General features: G+C 42.6%; 2 protein-coding genes across 4 annotated transcripts; one reads left to right on the top strand and one right to left on the bottom strand.

Moving 5' to 3' along the window:
- The first annotated feature begins 6,073 nt into the window (after positions 1–6,073).
- Positions 6,074–9,948, top strand: LOC106602983 (protein FAM161A). 2 transcript variants are annotated; one of them, XM_045716897.1, is made up of 3 exons: positions 6,074–7,585; positions 7,737–8,708; positions 8,818–9,948. In XM_045716897.1, the coding sequence occupies exons 2-3, from the start codon at positions 7,816–7,818 to the stop codon at positions 9,059–9,061; spliced, it is 1,137 nt and encodes a 378-aa protein (XP_045572853.1). In that variant the 5' UTR covers positions 6,074–7,585; positions 7,737–7,815; the 3' UTR covers positions 9,062–9,948. The 2 variants fall into 2 exon arrangements, with proteins under 2 accessions (XP_045572853.1, XP_045572852.1); XM_045716896.1 differs by having other exon boundaries at positions 6,074–8,708.
- A 2,219-nt stretch (positions 9,949–12,167) lies between these two features.
- On the bottom strand, positions 12,168–19,034 carry LOC106602982 (equilibrative nucleoside transporter 2). Of its 2 annotated transcripts, none has more exons than XM_014196073.2 (13): positions 18,902–19,034; positions 17,655–17,702; positions 16,925–17,006; positions 16,523–16,731; positions 16,260–16,399; positions 15,956–16,090; positions 15,365–15,462; positions 15,177–15,258; positions 14,771–14,934; positions 14,556–14,661; positions 14,378–14,463; positions 14,052–14,251; positions 12,168–13,867 (listed from the first exon to the last, which is right to left on the bottom strand). In XM_014196073.2, the coding sequence occupies exons 2-13, from the start codon at positions 17,684–17,686 to the stop codon at positions 13,756–13,758; spliced, it is 1,446 nt and encodes a 481-aa protein (XP_014051548.2). In that variant the 5' UTR covers positions 17,687–17,702; positions 18,902–19,034; the 3' UTR covers positions 12,168–13,755. The 2 variants fall into 2 exon arrangements, with proteins under 2 accessions (XP_014051548.2, XP_014051547.2); XM_014196072.2 differs by lacking the exon at positions 18,902–19,034 and adding an exon at positions 18,319–18,500.
- Between the last annotated feature and the right edge of the window lie 8,091 nt (positions 19,035–27,125).

The following is a 27,125-nucleotide window of genomic DNA, read 5'->3' as shown; positions in this document are numbered from 1 at the left end:
ACAATAACAAGTACATTACATCATCACAGGCATCATTAACAAAATTATTGTCAATTTAAAACAATTGCACACCTTGGTGGAACTCTTATCATCAGGATTTTCAACTGCCCTAGTGGCACCAGGGTATCCAAATGTAATGCATTTTGTAAGTGATTCCAAAAAGGTTTAGCGTTAAAACTCAAAGCGGATTTACCTAGTTCGGCGGAGACCCGTGGAATCTCAAGGGTTAACCAACCCTGTGAACGGGTCTGGTATCTCATGTTTTTATACATTAACAATGAAGTTAGGTAAGTTGGGAAGGTTGTATAATAGAGCTTTGTAATCAAAAAGGGAGTAATGAAGTGATCTACGGGACTTTAATGAGGACCAGCCAACCTTTTGAGACAGGATGCAGTGATGCGTATTATCCTGTTTGCAACAAGGCACTAAAGTAATACAAAGTGTTATGTTTGGAGCAAATCCAATACAACACATTACTGAGTACCACTTTCCATAGTTTCAAGCATTATGGTGGCTGCATCATGTAATAGGTATGCTTGTAAAGGACTGGGGAGTTTTTCAGGATAAAAAATAAACAGAATGGAGCTAAGCACAGGAAAAATACTAGAGGAAAACCTTGTTCGGTCTGCTTTCCACCAGAAACTGGGAGATTAATTCAACTTTCAGCAGGCCAAATCTACACCGGAGTTGCTTACCAAGAAGACAGCGAATGTGTCCGAGTTACAATTTTGATTTAAATCTGCTTGAAAATCGATGGCAATACTTAAATGGTTGGTATCAATGATCAAACACCAATTTGACAGAGCTCGAAGAATAATGGGCAAGACAGAAAAACATACAGCTGTAATAGCTGCCCAAATCAAATGTATTTATATAGCCCTCAACTTACATCAGCTGATATCACAAAGTGCTGTACAGAAACCCAGCCTAAAACCCCAAACAGCAAGCAATGCAGGTGTAGAAGCACGGTGGCTAGGAAAAACTCCCTAGAAAGGCCAAAACCTAGGAAGAAACCTGGAGAGGAACCAGGCTATGAGGGGTGACCAGTCCTCTTCTGGCTGTGCCAGGTGGGGATTATAACAGCACATGGCCTAGATGTTCAAATGTTCATAAATGACCAGCATTGTCAAATAATAATAATCATAGTAGTTGTCGAGGGTGCAACAAGTCAGTAACACAAGAGTAAGTGTCAGTTGGCTTTTTCATAGCCGATCTTTGAGAGTATCTCTACCGCTCCTGCTGTCTCTAGAGAGTTGAAAACAGCAGGTCTGGGACAGGTAGCACGTCCGGTGAATAGGTCAGGGTTCCAGCAGGTCTGGGACAACAGGTCTGGGACAGGTAGCACGTCCGGCGAACAGGTCAGGGTTCCATAGCTGCAGGCAGAACAGTTGGAACTGGAGCAGCAGCACGGCCAGGTGAACTGGGGACAGCAAGGAGTCATCAAGCCAGGTAGTCCTGAGGCATGGTCCTAGGGCTCAGGTCCTCCGAGAGAGAGAGAAAGAGAGAATTAGAGAGAGCATATTTAAATTCACACAGGACACCGGAAAAGACAAGAGAAATACTCCAGATGTGACAGACTGACCCTAGCCCCCCGACACAAACTACTGCAGCATAAATACTGGAGGCTGAGACAGGAGGGGTCAGGAGACACTGTGGCCCCATCCGATGAAACCTCCGGACAGGGCCAAACAGGTAGGATATAACCCCACCCACTTTGCCAAAGCACAGCCCCCACACCACTGGAGGGATATCTCCAACCACCAACATACCATCCCGGGACAAGGCCGAGTATAGCCCACAAAGATCTCCGCCACGGCACAGCCCAAGGAGGGGCGCCAACCCAGACAGGAAGACCACGTCAGTGACTCAACCCACTCAAGTGACGCACCCCTCCCAGGGACGGCATGGAAGAACACCAGTGACTCAGCCCCCGTAATAGGGGTAGAGGCAGAGAATTCCAGTGGAAAGAGGGGAAACCGGCCAGGCAGAGACAGCAAGGGCAGTTCGTTGCTCCAGCCTTTCCGTTCACCTTCACACCCCTGGGCCAGACTACACTTAATCATAGGACCTACTGAAGAGATATGTCTTCAGTAAAGACTTAAAGGTTGAGACTGAGTCTGCGTCTCTCACATGGGAAGGCAGACTATTCCATAAAAATGAAGCTCTATAGGAGAAAGCCCTGCCTCCAGCTGTTTGCTTACAAATTCTAGGAACAATTAGGAGGCCCGCGTCTTGTGACCGTAGCGTACGTGTAGGTATGTACGGCAGGACCAAATCGGAAAGATAGGTAGGAGCAAGCCCATGTAATGCTTTGTAGGTTAGCAGTAAAACCTTGAAATCAGCCCTTGCCTTAACAGGAAGCCAGTGTAGGGAGGCTAGCACTGGAGTAATATGATCAAATCTTTTGGTTCTAGTCAGGATTCTAGCAGCCGTATTTAGCACTAACTGAAGTTTATTTAGTGCTTTATCCGGGTAGCCGGAAAGTAGAGCATTGCAGTAGTCCAACCTAGAAGTAACAAAGACAGAAAGTTTCTGATTTTTGCAATGTTACGTAGATGGAAAAAAGCTGTCCTTGAAACAGTCTTGATATGTTCTTCAAAAGAGAGATCAGGGTCCAGAGTAACGCCGAGGTCCTTCACAGTTTTATTTGAGACGACTGTACAACCATCCAGATTAATTGTCAGATTCAACAGAAGATCTCTTTGTTTCGTGGGACCTAGAACAAGCATCTCTGTTTTGTCCGAGTTTAAGAGTAGAAAGTTTGCAGCCATCCACTTCCTTATGTCTGAGACACAGGCTTCTAGCGAGGGCAATTTTGGGGCTTCACCATGTTTCATTGAAATGTACAGCTGTGTGTCATCCGCATAGCAGTGAAATTTAACATTGTTTTCGAATGACATCCCCAAGAGGTAAAATATATAGTGAAAACTATAGTGGTCCTAAAACGGAACCTTGAGGAACACCGAAATTTACAGTTGATTTGTCAGAGGACAAACCATTCAGAGACGAACTGATATCTTTCTGACAGATAAGACCTAAACCAGGCCAGAACTTGTCCATGTAGACCAATTTGGGTTTCCAATCTCTCCAAAAGAATGTGGTGATCGATGGTATCAAAAGCAGCACTAAGATCTAGGAGCACGAGGACAGACGCAGAACCTCGGTCTGACATCCATTAAAAGGTAATTTACCACCTTCACAAGTGCAGTCTCAGTGCTATGATGGGGTCTAAAACCAGACTGGAGCGTTTCGTGTACATTGTTTGTCTTCAGGAAGGCAGTGAGTTGCTGCGCAACAGCTTTTTCTAAAATTTGAGAGGAATGGAAGATTCGATATAGGCCGATTTAGTTTTTTAGAATTTCTGGGTCAAGATTTGGCTTTTTCAAGAGAGGCTTTATTACTGCCACTTTTAGTGAGTTTGGTACACATCCGGTGGATAGAGAGCCGTTTATTATGTTCAACATAGGAGGGCCAAGCACAGAAAGCAGCTCTTTCAGTAGTTTAGTTGGAATAGGGTCCAGTATGCAGCTTGAAGGTTTAGAGGCCATGATTATTTTCATCATTGTGTCAAGAGATATAGTACTAAAACACTTTAGTGTCTCCCTTGATCCTAGGTCCTGGCAGGGTTGTGCAGACTCAGGACAACGGAGCTTTGGAGGAATACGCAGATTTAAAGAGGAGTCCGTAATTTGCTTTCTAATGATCATGATCTTTTCCTCAAAGAAGTTCATGAATTCATCACTGCTGAAGTGAGAGCCATCCTCTCCTGGGGAATGCTGCTTTTTAGTTAACTTTGCGACAGTATCAAAAAGACATTTCGGATTGTTCTTATTTTCCTCAATTAAGTTGGAAAAATAGGATGATCGAGCAGCAGTGAGGGCTCTTCGATACTGCACGGTAGTGTCTTTCCAAGCTAGTCGGAAGACTTCCAGTTTGGTGTGGTGCCATTTCCGTTCCAATTTTCTGGAAGCTTGCTTCAGAGCTCGTGTATTTTCTGTATACCAGGGAGCTAGTTTCTTATGACAAATGTTTTTAGTTTTTAGGGATGCAACTGCATCTAGGGTATTGCGCAAGGTTAAATTGAGTTCCTCGGTTAGGTGGTTAACTGATTTTTGTCCTCTGACGTCCTTGGGTAGGCAGAGGGAGTCTGGAAGGGCATCAAGGAATCTTTGGGTTGTCTGAGAATTTATAGCACGATTTTTTATGCTTCTTGGTTGGGGTCTGAGCAGATTATTTGTTGCGATTGCGAAAGTAATAAAATGGTGGTCCGATAGTCCAGGATTATGAGGAAAAACATTAAGATCCACAACATTTATTCCATGGGACAAAACTAGGTCCAGAGTATGACTGTGGCAGTGAGTAGGTCCAGAGACATGTTGGACAAAACCCACTGAGTCGATGATGGCTCCAAAAGCCTTTTGGAGTGGGTCTGTGGACTTTTCCATGTGAATATTAAAGTCACCAAAAATTAGAATATTATCTGTGATGACTACAAGGTCCGATAGGAATTCAGGGAACTCAGTGAGGAACGCTGCATATGGCCCAGGAGGCCTGTAAACAGTAGCTATAAAAAGTGATTGAGTAGGCTGCATAGATTTCATGACTAGAAGCTCAAAAGACAAAAATGTCGTTGTTGTTTTTTAAGGGGGTAAATTTAATTTTGCTATCATAAATGTTAGCAACACCTCCGCCTTTGCGGGATGCGCGGGGGATATGGTCACTAGTGTAACCAGGGGGTGAGGCCTCATTTAACACAGTAAATTCATCAGGCTTAAACCATGTTTCAGTCAGGCCAATCACATCAAGATTATGATCAGTTCATTGACTATAACTGCCTTTTGAAGTGAGGGATCTAACATTAAGTAGTCCTATTTTGAGATGTGAGGTATCACAATCTCTTTCAATAATGGCAGGAATGGAGGTCTTTATACTAGTGAGATTGCTAAAGCGAACACCGCCATCTTTAATTTTGCCCAACCTAGATCGAGGCACAGACACGGTCTCAATGGGGATAGCTGAGCTGACTACACTGACTGTGCTAGTGGCAGACTCCACTAAACTGGCAGGCTGGCTAACAGCCTGCTGCCTGGCCTGCACCCTATTTCATTGTGGAGCTAGAGGAGTTAGAGCCCTGTCTATGTTCGTAGATAAGATGAGAGCACCCCTACAGCTAAGATGGAGTCCGTCACTCCTCAACAGGCCAGGCTTGGTCCTGTTTGTGGGTGAGTCCCAGAAAGAGGGCCAATTATCTACAAATTCTATCTTTTGGGAGGGGCAGAAAACAGTTTTCAACCAGCGATTGAGTTGTCAGACTGCTGTAGAGCTCATCACTCCCCCTAACTGAGAGGGGGCCAGAGACAATTAATCGATGCCTACACATCTTTCTAGCTGATTTTTTTTCTCTCTCTTTCTAGCTGATTTACACGCTGAAGCTATGTTGCGCTTGGTGACCTCTGACTGTTTCATCCTAACATCGTTGGTGCCGACGTGGATAACAATATCTCTATACTCTCTACACTCGCCAGTTTTAGCCTTAGCCAGCACCGTCTTTAGATTAGGATGATTAGTTTTTAGTCTAATACTGCGGATAATGGAGTCGCCAATGACTAGGGTTTTACATTTGTCAGAGCTAATGGTGGGAGCCTTCGGCGTCTCAGACCCCGTAACGGGAGGAGCAGAGACCAGAGAAGTTTCGGCCTCCGACTCGCTTAATGGGGACAACCGGTTGAAAGTTTCTGTCGGCTGAATAAGCGACACCGGTTGGGCATTCCTACAGCATTTCCCTCCAGAAGCCATGAGAAAGTTGTCCGGCTGCGGGGACCGTGCGAGGGGGTTTATACTAACGTTACTATCTGTACTTACTGGTGGCACAGACGCTGTTTCATCCTTTCCTACACTGAAGTTAACCTTGCCTAACGATTGCGTCTGAAGCTGGGCTTGCAGCACAGCTATCCTTGCCGTAAGTCGATCGTTCTCCTGTATATTATAAATAACGACTGCAATTAGAAGACGTCATGTTAATGTTACTTAGCTTCGGCTGTTTGAAGTCCTGACGAACCATGTCCAGATAAAACCTCCGGGGTGAAAAAGTTGAATGAAAAAGTTCAGAACAAGAAAGTATAGGCTATATAGAACTAATGACGCATAAATTGATTAAATTAAATGAGGATTTCTATCAGCCCAATTGAGGTGTAGATTACATCTCACATTCCAGTTTTTGAACTTTATATTAACAAGGCAGCATGGGATTTATCTTTAGTCGACTCCGTGTAGCTAAAAGTCCACTTCAGGTATAATTCGAGGAGACGCTTGTGGATTTGACAACTCTAACGCAGTTTCACCTCCGACACCGCCAAAAAAAGCAGATTTTTAACATGTATTGACTCAGAGGTCTGAATAATTATGTAAATTAGATATTTCAAAGTTGAATTTTCAACCCCCCAAAAAAATTCTATAAACATAATTTTGTCATTATGGGGTATTGTGTGTAGATGGGTGAGATTTTTTTTTACATTTTGAAGTCAGGCTGTAACGCAACAAAATGTGGAATAAGTCAAGGGATATGAATACTTTCTGAAGGCACTGTAACATAAGCAGACAAACAGATAAGAGGGGCAGAGGACATTCATTGAAATTTGATGCACATTGGAAAAAGTCCAATGCTTTCACCATTGACTGGATATGGAGCCGTTCACGGATATTTTCGATTTTACTGTAGAATGCTCTTGTAGACTGGTACAAATTATGTGATAGCTAAAAATCAATTAAACTGTGTGTCCCTTGTGACATAACGAGTTTTTAATAACAGGCGGTGTTCCATGTGTTCTATTTCTCAGAATACTTGTTCCAAACGGGAGAATGGGGTCATAAGAAGTTCTGTGAATATAATTTAGTAAAAAATGTGGGGCGCACATCGAAATTCGGTCATCTTAAATGGTTGTATAAATTCGCCAGTTAACCAGAAGTGGAATCAATGCGCAGGGCCTCAAAATGTAAAGCCTAACCAATCGCATTTTGTGACTTTAAAGACGCGCAGCTTTGTTGATTGGAGCTGTTTGAAGGTAGGCCGCTTGGGCAGTTGGAGCGCAGAGCCCACTACCAACTTCATGTCGTCTTCGTAATTGGCACAAATGGCAGGTCCACATTAATGTAATAATAACCACCCCAATGATGTACAGTAATATAAAACGTGGTCTTGCTATCAATTGTCTGATAGTGACTTAGAGAAATAGAGGGACAAATAGAGAAAATGTAATCAGGCAACTGGATTAATAATAAATCAACTTTAATGCATGGAAAAAACTATGGGATGGATTCAATCCGTATTACTGTGGATCCGTCATTTCTGATTGAGCCGACATGTGCAGCGTGTACCATGAATGCAGTCTCTGCGACTGCGGGACCATTGCCTTTAATTGTCAATCGCGCAAAAAAAAAACGTATATTCAGTGCTACGGAATGAATAGAGCCCATACTTTCTTCTAAGGTTTCAGAGCTCTCATGTTGTTGTTGTTTTTCAGCCTGTCTACATACCTTTGAAGTGCATTACAGTTGAAATTGTCACCACACCCTCGGATAGTAAATGGTGAGATGGTGTCCCATGATTACATGTAGGAATCACAATTGATATGTCTTCTGCAACTTATTTAGGTGAGCTGAACTTGTGTAAACTGTGGGCTATTTAGGTGTGACTCAGCCAACAACACTGCAATGTATTTAATTCCCATCATCTCTAGTGAGGAAGGAGTAAGGAGCGGCAATGAAAAGGGGCACAAAGAGTCAGCGACCTCGGTGACATGTGAGAATGAGGAGGACATGGATGAAGGATTTACAGGGACTCTGCTGCCTGCGAGAGATGCTCCGTCATGGATGTGGGAGGGCTTCTCCATAGACGACTACAACCCAAAACCCAAACCCCAAGGTCCCCAACCAAAGATCATCACACCCAAACTGAACGAAGGTAAGAGATGCCTACCCAAAGTGACCGTGCCGCAGCCTTTCAAGATGACCCTGCGTGAGGAGAGCGAGGGGCAGAAGCAGAGGCAGCTTAGGAAGGCCTGGGAGGAGACTGGCAACAAGCCAACAGCCACGCTGCCTCGATTCAAAGCTAACCCTGTTTCCCAGTTACCCTTGTATGACAAGATTGTAGAGGAGTGTGAGAGGCAGCGAAATGTTCTCTATGAGAAACGGAGAGATCTCATGCTGGCCATGCAACAGCCCTTTAACTTGGGGTCAAAGGTTGCACATGGTTCTGCCAAGATGGCTGTAGCTGAGGGTGATGGAGAGGGAACAACAGCCAAGGAGGGAGGCGAGGGACCAAAGCCTGAGAGTTCAGTTCCTGTCCGCTCCTATAAGGACATACTGAAAAGATGTGCCCAGCTGGCTACTCGTCGTCCCCCTCCAACGAGAGTGGAGAAGAAGTTCACTTTCCAGCCCATCATCAACCGGACTATACCCGACTTTGGGAGGTTGCACCACAGGTTTGAGGACCGCCTCAGGAGCGTCAGACAGGGAATGCATTCCACTGTGCCACAGCCTTTTAGTTTCCAGGTGAACGCTGGAGGGGATCAGACTGTCAGTACGTCTAAGGAAACTCAGAAGCATGGCAAGAAGGACCCATGCCCCGTGGTGAAGTGGGACCTAGCTAGAATTCTGGCCAGCTCACAAAGACTTACCAAGTCTGCACTGCTACGAGAGGAGGCTATGAAGTATGTGCAGAGTATACTGAATTTCAGTTCTTAACTTGATGCAAATGTTTATTTTTAACTGTGTCAGGTTTCTATTTAGACTAATTAATACATCTTCTGCTGTTTACAGGAAGAGACTAGTAACGAGAGAGAAGAGACTGAGAGCAGAGCAGCAGAAGTCAGAAGCTAGCTGTAGTCTTCAGAAAGAGGTGGCCAAGTGGCTCAACGCCCAGAAACAGCGCAGTACTGCCAGGGCACAGCGGCAACAACAGAACTACAGGTATACCTCTTACGACCATGGAGTGGAGCTCACAGAATATTACTATACTGAACAATACTCAGCCCTCCCTCTGTGTAACTTAGGAAGGAGATGAAGGTGCGTAGTGCTGAGTATCAATCTGAGCTGGCAGACATGATGGAAAGAGTGAACAGCAGACCACTGCTGCTCCAGCGCCACTGGCAGGTCAGAGTTCAGCATAGAGTTGCAACTCAGCGGATATCCCTCCTTTACCAGTACACACTATTCAGCCACAGTGAAGTACCTCTAAGGTTGGGTGCCTACAACCATAGCAGCGGGAAGTAGCCCTCTGAAAAATCATAATAATAAAACATATATTAATAAAAAATAACATCTTCACAAAAGTAGCGCACTAGGCATTTACTAGTCCTGTATTAGCTGACCGATATAGCCGTCTGTAGCGCAGGCAAGCATCCCCCCAAACTACTTCTCGCGGCTATGCCTACAACTCCACATTGTTAGTGCCCGATCTCAAGAAGTGGAGATAACATCATAGGGTAATTGTGTTGTGTCCTGTCCAAAGACCCGGAGAGAGGCAGACAAGCGTTTCTCCCAGATCCTGGAGCGGGCTGGGCTGGACGAGGCTCTGCTGTGGAGCAAGGCTATGCTCCAGGAACAGGGCCAGCGTTTACAGCTGGAGGCCACAGAGGAAGCCTAGGAGGGCACTGATACTGATCTGCATGAGGAGCTTGCAGACTCCTCTGTGGGATGAACCCTGACAAAGACAACATGTTTTTACTAGTGTATTAAATTACAAGTGTTCGATCACATTCAAATTGTATGTTGCATCTCTCTACCATCTTATATCAGTGCATTCTTTGAGAAGTCACACTGTTGATAAATGCAACTGTTCAGGGAAGTCAGGAACCAATACACGCAGTCAGTCAGGAAAGCAAAGGCTAGCTTTTTCAAACAGAAATTTGCATCCTGTAGCTCTAACTCCAAGTTTTGGGACACTGTCAAGTCCATGGAGAACAAGATCACCTCCTCCCAGCAGCCCACTGCACTGAGGGTAGGTAACACGGTCACCACCGATAAATCCATGATAATCGAAACATTTAAATAAGCATTTCTCTACGGCTGGCCATGCTTTCCTCCTGGCTACCCCTACCCCGGCCAACTGCTCCGCACACCTCGCAGCTACTTGCCCGAGCCTCCCCAGCTTCTCCTTCACCAAAATCCAGATAGCAGATGTTCTGAAAGAGCTGCAAAACCTGGACCCGTACAAATCAGCTGGGCTAGTCAATCTGGACCCTCTCTTACTAAAACTATCCGCCTCCATTGTTGCAACCTCTATTACCAGTCTGTTCAACCTCTCTTTCGTATCATCCGAGATCACTAAAGATTGGAAAGCTGCTGCGGTCATCCCCCTCTTCAGAGGTGACACTCTAGACCCAAACTGTTATAGACCTATATCCATCCTGCCCTGCCTTTCTAAAGTCTTCGAAAGCCATTTAGAATCCCACCGTACCTTCTCCGCTGTGCAATCTGGTTTCCGAGCTGGTCATGGGTGCACCTCAGCCACGCTCAAGGTACTAAACGATATCATAACCGCCATCCATAAAAGACAGTACTGTGTAGCCGTCTTCATCGACCTGGCCAAGGCTTTCGACTCTGTCAATCATGGTATTCTTATCGGCAGACTCAATAGCCTTGATTTCTCAAATGACTGCCTCGCCTGGTTCACCAACTACTTCGCAGACAGAGTTCAGTGTGTCAAATTGGAGGGCCTGTTGTCCGGACCTCTGGCAGTCTCTATGGGGGTACCACAGGGTTCAATTCTCGGGCAGACTTTTTTTCTGTATATATCAACGATGTCGCTCTTGCTGCGGGTGATTACCTGATCCACCTCTACGCAGACGACACCATTCTGTATACATCTGGCCCTTCTTTGGACACTGTGCTAACTAACCTCCAAACGAGCTTCAATGCCATACAACACTCCTTCCGTGGCCTCCAACTGCTCTTAAACGCCAGTAAAACCAAATGCATGCATTTTCAACCGTTCGCTGCCCGCACCCACCCGCCCGACTAGCATCACTACACGGTTCTGACCTAGAATATATGGACAACTACAAATACCTAGGTGTCTGGCTAGCCTGTAAACTCTCCTTCCAGACTCATATCAAACATCTCCAATCCAAAATCAAATCTAGAATCGGCTTTCTATTTCGGAACAAAGCCTCCTTCACTCACGCCGCCAAACTTACCCTAGTAAAACTGACCATCCTACCGATCCTCGACTTCGGCGATGTCATCTACAAAATAGCTTCCAATACTCTACTTAGCAAACTGGATGCAGTCTATCACAGTGCCATCCGTTTTGTTACCAAAGCCCCTTATACCACCCACCACTGCAACCTGTATGCTCTAGTCGCCAGACCCACTGGCTCCAGGTCATCTATAAGTCTATGCTAGGTAAAGCTCCGCCTTATCTCAGCTCAGTGGTCACGATAACAACACCCACCCGTAGCACACGCTCCAGCAGGTATATCTCACTGGTCATCCCCAAAGCCAACACCTCCTTTGGCCGCCTTTCCTTCCAGTTCTCTGCTGCCAGTGACTGGGACGAATTGCGAAAATCGCTGAAGCTGGGACTTATATTTCCCTCACTAACTTTAAACATCAGCTATCTGAGCAGCTAACTGATCGCTGCAGCTGTACATAGTCCATCTGTAAATAGCCCACCCAATCTACCTACCTCATCCCCATATTTTTTACTTTTCTGCTCTTTTGCACATCATCATCTGCTCAACTATTACTCCGGTGTTAATCTGCAAAATTGTAATTACTTTGCTACTATGGCCTATTTATTGCCTTACCTCCTCACGCCATTTGCACACACTGTATATAGACTTTTTTTTCTCTATTGTGTTATTGACTGTACGCTTGTTTATTCCATGTGTAACTCTGTGTTGTTGTTTGTGTCGCACTGCTTTGCTTTATCTTGGCCAGGTCGCAGTTGTAAATGAGAACTTGTTCTCAACTAGCTTACCTGGTTAAATAAAGGTGAAATATATATATTTTTTAATTCACTGTCCTCTCCTCTGTAAGGACAAGAATGTAATGGCTTCTAGGACAAGAGCTAATGGGGTTTGATAATAGCTACTATAATTGTACCTCCAGCTGTTTGCATTAGCTAACAGATATGGTAGAGAGATAGAGGTAGAAGCTTCTTTGTCTTTCTGGGGGAAAAAATAATTTATTTTTCAAACCATCAGAATGTCAAGGAGACAGCTACCAGACTTTTCCAAAAACTGTCTCCATGAAAGCTGAATTATTGTGTATAAAATGCAATAAGGTAGTAAAAAAATCACAATACAGTATAAAAACAATATAAAAGTAATAAAAAGAAATACAATGGTAAAATAATTTCAAGAACCTTAAACTGCAACCGCAAATACCATCAAAAGCCATGATGACACTGGCTCTCATGAGGAAGGCCACAGGAAAGGAAGACCCAGAGTTACCTCTGCTGCAGAGGATACATTTATTAGAGTTAACTGCACCTCCGATTGCAGCCCAAATAAATGCTTCAGAGTTCAAGTAACAGACACATCTCAACATCCACTGTTCAGAGGAGACTGAGTGAATCAGGCCTTCATGGTCGAATTGCTGCAGAGAAACCACTACTAAAGGACACCAATAATAAGAAGAGACTTGCTTGTGCCAAGAAACACAAGCAATGGACCGTAGACCGGTGGAAACCTGTCCTTTATCTGATGAGTCCAAATTTGAAATTCTTGGTTCCAACCGCCGTGTCTTTGTGAGACGCAGAGTAAGTGAACGGATGATCTCCGCATGTGTGGTTCCCACCGTGAAGCATGGAGGAGGAAGTGTGATGTTGTTGGGGTGCTTTGCTGGTGACACTGTCTGTGATTTATTTAGAATTCAAGGCACACTTAACCAGCACGGCTACCACAGTATTCTGTAGCAATACGCCATCCCCTCTGGTTTGCGCTTAGTGGGACTATCAGTTGTTTTTCAGCAGGACAATGACCCAACACATCTCCAGGATGTGTAAGGGCTATTTGACCAAGGAGAGTGAGTGAGTGCTGCATCAGATGACCTGGCCTCCACAATCACCTGACCTCAACCCAGTTGAGATGCTTTGGGATGAGTTGGACCACAGAGTGAAGGAAAAGCAGCCAACAAGTGCTCAGCATATGTGGGAACTCCTTCAAGGCTGTTGTAAAAGCATTCCTCATGAAGCTGGTTAAGAGAATGCCAAGAGTGTGCAACGTTGTCATCAAGGCAAAGGGTGGCTACTTTGAAGAATGTCAAATAGTAAATATATTTTGGATTTGTTTAACACCCTTTTGGTTATTACATGATTCCATATGTGTTATTTCATAGTTCTGATGTCTTCACTATTATTCTTCAATGTAGAAAATAATAAAAAACAAAGAAAAACCTTGGAATGAATAGCTGTGTCCAAACTTTTGACTGGTACTGTACGTTTGCTTTGGCATTAATGAACATGTGTATAATCCATTTCTATTCAGCGAGTAACACAAATACACTCTTAGAAAAAAATAGTTCCAAAAGGGTTATTTGGCTGTCCCCATAGAACCCTTTTTGGCTCCAGGTAGAACCCTTTTCTTTTCACAGAGGGTTCTACATGGAACCCAAAAGGATTCTGCCTGGAATCAAAAAGGCTTCTTCAAAGGATTCTCCTATGGGGACAGCCGAATAACCCTTTTAGGTTCAAGATGGCAGTCTATTTTATAAGAGTGTTTGGTTGGAGTGGTGTGTGGAAGGTAGTGTTCTCTAAAGCAGGTTCCTCAGCAGGAAGGAGAGGGCTGCGCCTAGAGACAGACCCAGAGCCAGGAAGAAGGTCATCAAGGCCCCAGCTGTCTCGCAGTCTTTAGACCTCACCAACCTGGGAAAGAGAACAGGGATCAGGAGGACAGCTCAGGTCCTGAGGAACACGTTGCAAACCGTACAGATTGTTACTACAGTGTAATAACATGTTAAATTAAACAAAACAAACAACAAAAAAACGGTTAATGGAACAATTTGACAAAACTGGGAAATTCCGGGAAGATATCAATTCTGTGACTCACTGAGGTGCGTAGGACATGCAGAGACAGATGAAGTATCCATTGGACACGGCGAATAATGTCATGATGGCAACGAAGGCAACGTCATGGGAGAACAGGACTGGCAGGTACTGGCGGTTGTCAGTATTACACAGCATGATGAGAGGGATGAAGACCACACGGGACACCACGAGCACAGGGAACAGACTGCTTTGCTTTGAGGGCTGTGGACGGATAAAGAGAGAGACACTATTAAAAAGAGAAACATACTCTGAGGCATTGGAGCAGCAATTTAATGCGGTTATTGGTAGTAAAGACAGACAGAAAGAGGGCAGAAATGTCAGACTCACCCACTGAACCATAGAGGTGACACTGCGGCCAATCAGGTCCATGGCGTTAAAGACGATGAAGCAGCAGACACAGAGAAAGTATCGGTCTGAAAGAAACAGGTGTGAGGCAGATGTCCAACCACAACTGGACATTATAATACTAGGCAGTTATGTGTTATTCTCCCAACTGTTTGCTCACCCCACTCCTTGTTTCCATACACACTCTTCACTTTTACTGTGACAGCGGGGAAAACCGACAGTGTAACAGCCAGCACACACGTCACACAGAGGGCCATCACCCAAATCTGTACAACAGTAACAAAGTGTGAGAGAAATGTTTGAGAAAATGTAGATTTAAAAAAAAATTAAAAATAAATGGAGATTGGAATGACAGTGGGATACGGAACAAGGCACCTTTTTGAAGACTGCCAGGACAGATGACCTGGTGTGACTGTCCGTCTGTTTCATCATGAACAGGGCTTCTTTGGTCCTACTGGCCTCAAAATCACCATTTGATATTATGGGTTCATTGTTGTAGCCTTTTAGGTCACCATTGGCCAAAGCTTCTTTTTCTTTGACTTTGAGAATAGGAGAAAAAAATCGTCAGGACTCTGGCAACTGCACCGATTTGACCGTGATAAAGACAGTGACAACTTGTTCAAGCATTATATCGTTTTGAAGACATAGCTGAAAACAAACAAACATATTAAGGAAAATCCCTGCACATAAGTGAATTAACTATTAGTAATAATAGCTCTTGGATATGGTATAATGTATGTGTTATTAGTTAAGGATGGAATATAATGTTCCACAAACCTACCTGCACTTTCGAGAGGCTCGTTTACGGTCGCCAGTTGGTCACGGTGACTTTTACTTTTCTCAAAGTAAAACCGGGCAAACTCCTAGAACCCAACACCAAATCTCATGAGTACATTCCTCTGTAATGTCCTAAGCAACCGTAGTGGAACTTACTATTGCTCTCTTGTCATGATCGGTGTAGCCACTCACCAGGTGTGGCAGTAGTAAGTAGCTGAGCAAAGTGAGCAGAGTGGCCACACAGGGGGTTACGAAGTACCCAAGAGCAGCACTGGCTTTGTCTGTTTTACCTACACAGAGAGAAAGAGAAACTCAGTACTAAATAGAGTGAAAAGACAAGTTGACGTAAAAACAGAGTCAAATCTATCCTGGCAGGCGGAGCTGAGATGTTTCCCACCAAACAGGATGTGGTGACCAGTTATTCAGTTGAGTGAAGCTGAAGCATAACACCACAGTTTGAGCCTGCTCTTCCAGTTATGCTAATGCCAGATTGTGTGTCTTAAGCCTGTTCAGTGTTGATTACGGTCAGGCTCAAACAACTGTGCCCATGCCCCTATAAGCTTACTGTTTGCAAACCCAGTGCCTTACTTGCAAACAGAAGTACGGCATTTTGCGTAACATTGTGAGCAAATGCCATTAGCAAAAGACCTGTTTTAGTGAACCTGTTACTACATTAAGGAGAAGGAGGTCATGTTGATTGAGTGTGCTTGGGTGTGTCATTGTGTTCGTTGTTAGTGTGTGTAGTGAGGTGATATGTTGTGGGTAAGGAAGTGCAGTACTCACTGAGGATAGAGAGCAGACTGGCCAGGGAAGCGAAGATCCCTGCCAGTCCCTGACCACTCATAAACAATGTGCTGTACTTCGGGGGGAGCATTCCTACCAGCCCAAACAGACTGCCCTGGAGCACAGCTCCAAAAGCTAGAGAAGGGTAGGAAGAGGGGACGTGTGTGAGTATTTCCACATAAAATTCTGATTGGAACACATTTTCAGCAGACAAATAGTCAAAACAATGATGGTGCTACCTCTGATTCTGAACGATATAATACGTGATCCATAGACACAGGAAGGCAGGTGGGAACCAACTCACAGTTGATGAACCAGATAGTTGCCATGGTAATGGAGAAGAAGCTGTCGGGCTGCATGGGCACCTTGACCATAATGGCCGTGAGGAGGAAGAGGAAGAGGATGGAGACCAGACTGACAGCAATCCGGACCTTCTCTCTGATACTAACGCAACACAGGGAAAAAGAAGGTTGGGTTAGACCACTACACTAAACTAGACCTCCCATTCAAAAAGAGAGGTGTGGAATCAAACGTAACACGCACAGAACTATGTAGCATGTCGCTCACCACTGATACAGGAAAGAGTTGGCCAGGGTGAAGAGGAGCAGGGGCAGCTGGGATAGAAGGGTCATAAAGCTGGCAAATTCGTAGTCTTTAGTAACTGGGGTCGTTCCATTAGTAACTGGGGTCGTTCCATTAGTAACTGGGGGCGTTCCATTAGTAACTGGGGACGTTCCGTAACTTGACGGGGTCCCTTTGAGGCGGTCGTCGAAATACTTCAGCAGAAAACAATGGGAGAACAGAGGTGACATTAGCTGAAGCCCCCTACTCTTATCATACGGCAAACTAATAATAGACTGTACGTTTGCCTGAAAGTGTAATATTCAGTTAAAATGTTTATTGTTTGTGGTTCCTCAGTGTTTGTGTGTGTGTGTCTGGTTGTGATGAGGTAGAGGAGCTGTGTGGTACCTCAGTGGCGGTGATGAAGAAGTTCCATGGCAGCAGTGTCCCCAGTCCCAGGATAAAGATGATGACGGCCACAGCACTGCCTCTGTTAGAGGAGAGAAGACATCACTCACATCTCACATAGCAACCACTCCTACATCCGCTGGTAGCACTGCGTTTTAAGGTAGGTTACTGTTTCCACTGGTATTTACTTTGTATTTCATAGGAATGTATGTAGTACGAATGGGTATTTTCTATGGTGCCTTGTGATGCTTAATGTATCCCAAAGAAACAAGTCTTTTCTTGTTTTTTACTGAGCAATTACTGATATATCATGTAATTTCTTCTGATTCCCATGGACCAGTGCTCAGATGAACAATATGGTATGTCACACCCTGATCTGTTTCACCTATCTTCGTGCATGTCTCCACCCCCCTCCAGGTGTCGCCGATCTTCCCCATTATCCCCAGTGCATTTATACCTGTGTTCTCTGTTTGTCTGTTGCCAGTTCGTCTTGTCTCGTCAAGCCTACCAGTCCTAGTCTCTGTTTTCTATCCCTCCCGGTTCCGACCTTTTCTGCCTGCCTGCCCTCGACCAGCCGATTGCCTGCCCCTTGTATTTTAATATATATCAGAGACTGGAACCATCTGCCTCCTGTGTCTGCATCTGGGTCAAATGAAGAAGCACGTGAAAGCTGCTCCCTACAAGGTTTTTGTCTCGGATGATTCAACCAATGAAAAGTGACTAAACTCACCGGTCCACAGGGGCATTCTTCTGGGTAGTCATCCTGATACTTTTGAGTCTGTACACAAACACGGGACAGAGGATAGCTTCAGAACGTGTCACTCTTTTACATACCGTTGTGTTGAAAATAACACAGCAAATCCCCCCCATTTTATTCTTAATCAGTCGTATTTGACAAGAAATAACACCATATTTTTGCTCTTGGTGATTTCAGCATGTTCTAAAAAGTCTCCAACTTAAAAAGGAGTTAACCATGTCCAGTCCCCTCCCACCATCATTTCTACAACATAATTTCCTTGTCTTCTGCCATGTTCAGAAGCTGGTATCTGAGGTTAGACAAGGCTACTTTCTGAATGAACCATGTGGTTAAAAGAGGCTTTCCACGTGGCTTCTGAAACGAAGTATTCAACGACAGAACTTTGAGATTAAATGAGTGTTATTATACAGGATGTTAGACCTATACAACATCTCAAAATGAACTGTTTTATTACTGACATGGAGAAAAACGTGTTCCATTACTTCGGCTAATACCGGTTTATTATACTATTGTCATTAACTTCAGGTCATAGCCTATACAGCCTTAATTATAACGCTCTAGATCTGATCAGAAATGAGATCCTTCCCGATGGACTATAAAATCTTAGGGTAGCCCACACCTGTCGACTCACACTCACCACCTCTTATGCTTCAGATCGAAAATATCGAATTATATTGACTTAAATCCTTGGTTTCCGCACCACGGGTGGCTCCTCGTAGAACAGCGCGTAGACGATATGACTCGTACAACAACGTAACAACAGTAGCTAGCTAGCTATACGCTGCGCATGTCGCTCTTTTATGTACAGACCAATTGAAAGGATTTTTTGGCTTGTCTGCATTGTTTTTGCGGGCTATTCATTTGATTTATTCTCATACAGTTAAAAACATGTAACACATTCAACGATACAGCATCTTATTCAAAACTCAAGCAACAGGGCAGTAGTAGCTGAGTGAAGACATAAACTAGACGGTCAGAGAAGAAGTGCCCCGATGCGGCACTATTAAAATTGGACAAATAAAGCACAATTCTTCATTTCTAGATCACAAACAAATTCTCGGCGAATAAAAAAGCAGTCTATAGTTTGGCGACTGAAGGCGATTTGAGCTGTTCTTCACGGTGCATGGGTTTATATCACCGTGCAAAAAAAAAAACACAGCCAAATGAAAAGAAATGCCAACAAAATAATAAAAGCAACGTATGTTAAACATTAAACTCACCAGTTAGAGTCGAATTGTTTTGTAGCTGGTATTGTCTTTGCGATGCTGACAACGCGCTCAATGAAGTGAACGCTTTTCGAAATTTAGCGCGAATCCTTGACAGAGAAGTATTTCCTGTACATGGGAGCGCCAATTTTGAGAGCGCCTATTGGCTGTGCACAGTTTGTTGATGGGGTGGAAAAGTGCCCAATTGTCATACTTGAGTAAAAGTAAACATACCTTGATAGAAAATGACTAAAGTGAAAGTGAGCCACTCAGTAAAATACTACTTGAGTAAAAGTCAAAAATTATTTGGTTTTAAATATACTTAAGTATCAAAAGTACATGTAATTGCTAAAAGATACTTAAGTATTAAAAGAAAAAGTAAGAGTATAAATAATTTCAAATTCATTTCAAATTCCTTATATTAAGCAAACCAGAGGGCACAATTTTCTTGTTTGTTAAATGTATTGATAGCCAGGGGCTATGGAGCCAGATACCTGCCAAAAGGTTGAACGTACATATTGTTAGGATTGTAAGAAAATCCATATGTTAAATGTTAGGATCATAAGAAAAGCCATGCGTGAAACATGGCTATCAGCAGAGCCTTGTGCGAAAGTTTCTACTGACAGTTGAGATGTACAAACTATGGCATAAAGGGACGACGAGCGGATAAGAAGCAATCTGTAATTAATGAGTGAGCTAGTCAATATAACTATTTGTTCAGCACTTTTGAAATGTACAGCAATAGAATTCAGAACATGGGCCGTTCTTACAGTATTCTCCCTGTACACCAAGTCAGAACCGTAGGATAAATAAAGGAGGCATATACGCAGGCAATGAAAGCTCTTACAAAATGTGTTGATCACGTTTCTATAAAACAGGCTATAGGCTACATATGCATCACCAAGTCAGAACAGTAGGCTAAGTTATGAGGGGGAAAGGGACCACATTTTAGGGTGAGGCACATATATGGATCCAGATACCTGCCAAAAGGTTGAACGTATGTATCGTAAGGATCGTAAGAAAATCCATATGTAAATTGTTAGGATCGTAAGAAAAGCCATCTGTGAAACATGAAACGTAAATGTGAAATTTAAACTGTGAACATACAATTACGATTACTGACCAACATTTCAGGCTTGAACAAGTCTTGTGTTGCATTTCTGACATACAATAATACCTTTCAGAGTTTTGGCAGTTTCATCTCACCAACAAAAAAAACGTACACCAAGCGGCCTGTGAGGAGTGTCACGAGAACAAGCATAACACAGTATAGAAACCGGAAGTCAGTAAAACTGGAAAGAGGTATCCTGCACATTTTCAAGTTAAAAGTCTCCATTCTCTATTACTCAGTTGAGTTGACATATTTAGGTAGCTAATGTAATGAATTTGTTTTCCAGTGCAAGTCTAGATAGCACTAGCTGTATTATGCCTACAACAGTGAAGTTTCAGTCCGCTAGGTGTATCTACAGCATGGGCATATGGGTGACATGGACATCCCCATGTATGCACCTTATCAAAATATGACAAATTCAATATTGCACCATCCCATTATCTGGGCTCTGTCTGCAATCATAACCAGTAGTATATACCAGAAATAATGAAACATAACCAGTAGTATATACCAGGAATAATGAAACATAACCAGTAGTATATACCAGGAATAATGAAACATAACCAGTAGTATATACCAGAAATAATGAAACATAACCAGTAGTATATACCAGGAATAATGAAACATAACCAGTAGTATATACCAGAAATAATGAAACATAACCAGTAGTATATACCAGGAATAATGAAACATAACCAGTAGTATATACCAGGAATAATGAAACATAACCAGTAGTATATACCAGAAATAATGAAACATAACCAGTAGTATAAACCAGGAATAATGAAACATAACCAGTAGTATATACCAGGAATAATGAAACATAACCAGTAGTATATACCAGGAATAATGAAACATAGATTCACCAGACATCTATTATTAGTCTATGAATTATGTATGACCACGGGAGTCTTTGCCACTCAAAATATAGATTTATTTATTTCATCACTCAAACTCTTACCAAAGCATATTCTGTAAAAATGCTTAATATGAATTTTAAATGTTTTGACATGATTCACATGAATCGGGTCATGAACATATGGACTTTGAAACGAACAAGGGAGAGGTTAAACAGAGGCTACGTCTGGCATAAGCTTATTCCCACACTTTACAATAACTCTGTTGCAGTGGTCTTAGGTAATATCCATATAGGCTATTCCCTCCATCATGACACTGCTGCCCAGTTGAAGAGCTTGTGATCTCCATGCAGCACCACAGCACCATGCGCCTTCGGAAAAGCACCCCTCAGCTTCAGAACATTCCCTTCTGGAGAAATGCAGTCATAGAATCATTATACTCTAATCTAGGCCTATTTGCTTACTAGGCAAATAAAGTGCAGAGCATGCATGATGCACGCAACTCATCATTCCAACATATTTGATCATTTAATTCATCCTTGTGTCATCCATTGTCATTTGTGCTCCATCCCCCTGCCCAACAGCCCCCTCCATGCCACTGCCAGGATGCCCTGCATCAGAACATTCCAGGCATTCCTGTGATTGGCAGATAGCAGGTTGATTGGCATGTCGGACCTCGCGAACACTGGGTACTGGTAAGTACAACACAACCAACTAATAGCCTAACACATAACACACAGCTGTCTGTGCGGATCGCTACAATATAATTGAGTTAATAAAGCCGCATACAAACATGGTATTTTGTTTTCTTTTGTAAGGCATGTGTTTCAGCCTAGCTCAGTTTTTTCTGTGGTGGTGGGGCAAGCCAGCAGAGCTGTGATTGGCTCAGTGTTCTGTCACTCATGGGAACACTACTTCACTGCCAAGTCTAAGGGTAGAGTTAGAAAATTTCAGCCCCTTGGGTGCTGCAATAGAGTTACATTAGAAGTGCTCATCCAAGAAGGCTCAAGGTCATTGGCCACAGATAAAATTACTTCAAATCACATTATATCTACAGTAGCTTTGATTGGACTGATCATGTCAACATCATACTTTCAAAATCTTACCTAGCAGTCAACAATCTACTGGCAAATCATTTTTAATCCTTGTCATATGAAGAGAAATAATGAAGAGAAATTATAGATAAAACATATCGGTGCTCATCGGCCATTGGACATAAACATTATACAACAAGTTGTAAATCACAAATTCAACAATGAGTGGTTTGGAAGGAATCAGTGGCTAACTGCAAGCATTGCAAAGCACTCGTTAGCCTGCTATTCAGTGGAGTGGCTGTGATTAAGGGTCTCTTTTACTAGTTTAAAATGATAAACATTCAACATTGGCCATGCTGTCAATGAAGCATGATTTGTGCCGCGCTAAAAACAACTGTTGACCTGGAACTGCAAAATCTGACTTTAGTGAGTTCAAGACAACTGGGAACTCGGGGAAAATGAGGTACGACTGGGAAAATACGTTTTGAACTTTCATCCAACTCGGAATTGTAAATTCGGAACTCGGGCCTCTTTCTAGAGCTATGACCTGAAGATCACTGACATCATCATAATTTGACCTTTTTTTTCTTCTTCAAGTTCCCAGTTGTCTTGAAAGCACCATAAATCCAGAGAATGCCACACTTTGATGACAAAAATGTTTTTTCCCACGAAGGACCGCCTTCCTCCTTCCACTTTTTATTCAACACTTTTATAAGCCATAAAATGAGCGTTCTTACTATTTCTAGTCAGCGCTACAACAAGCACTGCAGCAGTAATGAATGAGTAGGAAAGTGTATCTATTGGCTTGCCTTGTTATTATTAGTGGCTTGGGACTTTTTTAATATAGAGGAATATTTAACTTTCTCTGTTCATTGGAGTAACAACATGAATTTGAGCATGAGGCAGAAATAATGCGGTGCCATCAGCTTGAAAATTATGTCATTTTTTGGTCAGTGTCCCTTTTTGGTCAGCGTCAGTGGAGGAAAGTGAGAGTGGAAGGCTGTTGAAAGGCTGCTCTCTCCCTCCGCTGAGACTGACCATCAGATGCAGGCACCATAAGCCCAGTAAAATAAAAAAGCAAATTATTTAAATGCATGCTCACTCAGCTGTGCCTCACAAATGATCTATTACCGGTGTGATCATACAGCCTACCTCAAATGTTGAAATATCATTTTTTTAAATGTCCTAAACAACAATGCATTTTGCAGGGCAATTCAAGCAAAGCCAATATGTGTTGATAATGTATTGGGCCTATAGCTTACTGCACAAACCTCATTGCTACAGTACTGTTTTTAATCGGTTAATGTTGCACAGGCTTACGTTTCTTAAGTCATGTAAAAAGCTACATCTGAGCGGTAGATCTCGGCTTGCATTTTGACTCAAAGTGATCTTGACTCAGAAAAGGTTGGGGACCACTGTTCTAGAGTTTTCCCTGTTAACACTATCAACGCTTCCCTTTACTGTGGCAACTGTGATCGAATCAACGCACTATTAGCCACTTTCAATGCAACAAACCAAACCAAAATTAACTATGCAAGAGATTTTGTTGTAGGCAGGACGCATCGGAGTAGGATTCTATTGCATTGACACATACTACTCAGCCCGTACTCTACACAGACCGGTGCGGCATAAACACAGCCATATATGGATCTGTGCCATTTACTTTTAACTGGACTGTGTTTACAGCATGAGCGGTTCTGAGTAGATGTGCCCTTGTTTTGAGATCAAAGGGAGAGCTGCATGTAGCCACCTGTACACATTTTGATCATATCCTTTGCTAGTTAGTGTGTTGTTAGCCCAGTTATAGATCATTTGTAGTCAGCAATAGGGGAGTGATTGTTTCCTATAAGAGCACAAAACGCGTACATTTCTAGACATCTTTGAAAAGCAAGTCTGGTAAAGAGGGTTTTTTTTGTCTTAAAGGGGCAGTGTTGTATTTTGAGACAGGCTTGAATAAGTAGCCAATAGGCAGAGGGTAGCATAATTTCTCTGATTCTCTGTAATAATGGTATGGGAATAATAATGCATTTTATTTTGTAAAGTGGTTTCTTGCATCAAACAACACAACATTTTCAGTCACCTCCTTGTCTGAAGGACAGGTGGATAAACAGGTTAATGTCAAGCCCTACATGGCCACTGTTAAAACTGTAACTTAAAGCGGGTACAGTCTCTGTTCACAGTAAACGCATGCTGGAAGTTGCACAGAATTTTCCCAAAGTTCAAGTTTGCCCTCAGCAGACCTGAAATTTGCTCAGTTCCTAAAAAAAAAGAGAGGGAACACTGGTCCTAGGCCTATGTTGCTTTATAGGCCAATTTGCATATATTCCTCGAAGTACACATGTGGAACTGCATAAACATTATTTTTGTTTCAAACCATTTTTTTATTCTTATCCCAGAGTCTCACATTGGCCCCATTATTTATAGAAAGACCAATATAAACTCAGCAAAAAATAAACGTCCCTTTTTCAGGACCTTGTCTTTCAAAGATAATTCGTAAAAGTCCAAATAACTTCACAGATCCTCATTGTAAAGGGTTTAAACACTGTTTCCCATGCTTGTTCAATGAACCATAAACAATTAATGAACATGCACCTGTAGAATGGTTGTTAAGACACTAACAGCTTACAGACGGTAGACAATTAAGGTCACAGTTATGAAAACTTAGGACACTAAAGAGGCCTTTCTACTGATTCTGTTGAACTTAACAACATGAATTGGGGTGTTTAGAGTACTATACAGGTAGAGAGCATTGAACAGAACTATGTCAATAACAACATTTTGATAGAACCTTATAGTCCCAAGCTCTCATAATCAGTGGTGTAAATTACTTAAGTAGTACTTTAAAGTATTTTTACTTAAGTAATTTTTGGGAGTATCTGTACTTTACTTTACTATTTATATTTTGACTACTTTACTTCACTACATTCCTAAAGGAAATTCGGTACTTTTTACTCCATACGTTTTCCCTGACACCCAAAAGTACTCGTTACAATTTGAATGCTTAAAAGTAAAGGAAAAAGGTTCAATTCGCACACTTATCAAGAGAACGTCCCTGGTCATCCTTACTGCCTCTGATCTGTTGGACTCACTAAATATAAATGCTTCCTTTGTATGTTTTGTCTGAGTGTTGGAGTGTGCCCCTGGCTGTCAAAAAAAATGAATAAAAAAGGAAATTGTGCCGTCTGGTTTGCTAAATATAAGGAATTTGATGTGTAGCATTTACTTTTACTTTGTACTTTTACTCAAGTATGACAATTGAGTACTTTTTCCACCACTGTACTTAAGTACATTTAAAATCTGATACTTTTACTCAAGTAGTATTTTACTGGGTTACTTTCACTTTTACTTGAGTCATTTTATATTAAGGTATCTTTACTTTTACTCAAGTATGACAATTGAACACTTTTTCCACCTCTGCCCGTAATGTTGTGATAGAACAGAATAAAATAGTATAGCATAGCTTTATTTTTTCCAGTGGGGACTGACGTGTGGTGTTCCAGGTAAAGCAGTAAATAACATCACACATCTCACAGTAGGCCTACGTGGCAGATAGGCTACAGTTTTCAAGACAAAGTCCCAAGAATCTGTGTGTATTTACAGCATGTCATTTCCCATGAAAGATACATTATTTTGGCTAATTCTGCATTATTGAAAATAAAATTTTCTAGCTAGCAAACTCTCCATATTTACTGGCATCTTACTGGTAGGTACTGTATATGTTGATACCAATTAATCAAGATGGAGATGGTTCACAGAGTGAACTGGCCTGTGACAAAAACACTTAAAAAGTAATGCAATGACCATGTTCCAAAACAAAGAAACATCTGATATACAGTGGGCTCCGAAAGTATTGAGACAGTAACACATGTTTTGTTGTTTGGGGCTGTAACTAGTCTTCCCTGTTGCTCAGTTGGTAGAGCATGGTGTTTGCAATGCCAGGGTTGTGGGTTCGATTCCCACGGGGGGCCAGTACAAAAAATGCATGAAATGAAATGTATGTATTCACTACTGTAAGTTGCTCTGGATAAGAGTGTCTGCTAAAATGTAAATGTAAAAAATGTAAAATGTAACTGCCATTTCCTGTGGAACAGTGGGATTATTGATCCGATAGACACGTACTGGTAGGCCTATTGGTGGGGATTGGGGTCTTACGCTGCGTCTGAGAAGAAAAAAAAGCACTCCACAAATGCAAATTGTTATTCAATCATTACTCACTGGATGAGTTTTGGGAAATGACTACCTTTGTTTACTCTGACTTGTCTGTCCATTTACTGGACATGACTTCTTGTTTGCCTTAAAGGGGAACGCCAAAGATAAGTTACTTTTACTCATCTATGTTGTTTTGATGTAGCAGGATGACTTATAGCCTATGATAATGTAAGACGATATACACTGAACAAAAAATATAAAACGCAACATGTAAAGTGTTGGTCACATGTTTCATGGGCTGAAATAAAAGATCCCAGAAATGTTTCATATGCGCAAAAAGCTTATTTCTCTCAAATGTTGTGCATAAATTTGTTTCAATCCCTGTTAGTGAGCACGTCTCCTTTGCCAAGATAATCCATCCACCTGACAGGTGTGGCATATCAAAAAGCTGATTAAACAGCATGATTATTACACAGGTGCACCTTGTGCTGGGGACAATAAAAGGCCACTCTAAAATGTGCAGCTTTGTCACACAACACAATGCCACAGATGTCTCAAGTTTTGAAGGAGTGTGCAATTGTCATGCTGATTGCAGGAATGTCAACCAGAACCGCTGTCTACCATGGCCTTACAACCACAGACCACGTGTATGGCGTCATATGGGTGAGTGGTTCGCTAATGTCAACGTTGTGAACAGAGTGCCCCATGGTGGCGGTGGGGTGATGGTATGGGCAGGCATAAGCTACGGACAACGAACACAATTGCATTTTATCGATGGCAATTTCAATGCACAGAAATACCATGACGAGATCCAGAGGCCAGTTGCTTTTCATTTCCAGTCGTGAAATCCATAGATGAGGGCCTAATGAATTTATTTCAATTGACTGATTTCCTGAGATGAACTGTAACTCAGTAAAATCTTTGAAATTGTTGCATTGTTGCGTTTATATTTTTGTTCAGTGTAATAGTGACCTTGAGCTGTCCTGACATCGAATAGGGGTGTTTAGAGTACTCTGTGTGACATCACCCAGCCAAAGCCCTTGTAATATCTGTTGAGGAGTTAAGGCAGTTCCCCGTCTTGGCTGTTG

Source organism: Salmo salar, chromosome ssa04, assembly GCF_905237065.1.
Source record: "Salmo salar chromosome ssa04, Ssal_v3.1, whole genome shotgun sequence".
Classification (NCBI taxonomy): Eukaryota; Metazoa; Chordata; class Actinopteri; order Salmoniformes; family Salmonidae; genus Salmo; species Salmo salar.
This window is presented reverse-complemented; position numbering and strand designations above follow the sequence as displayed.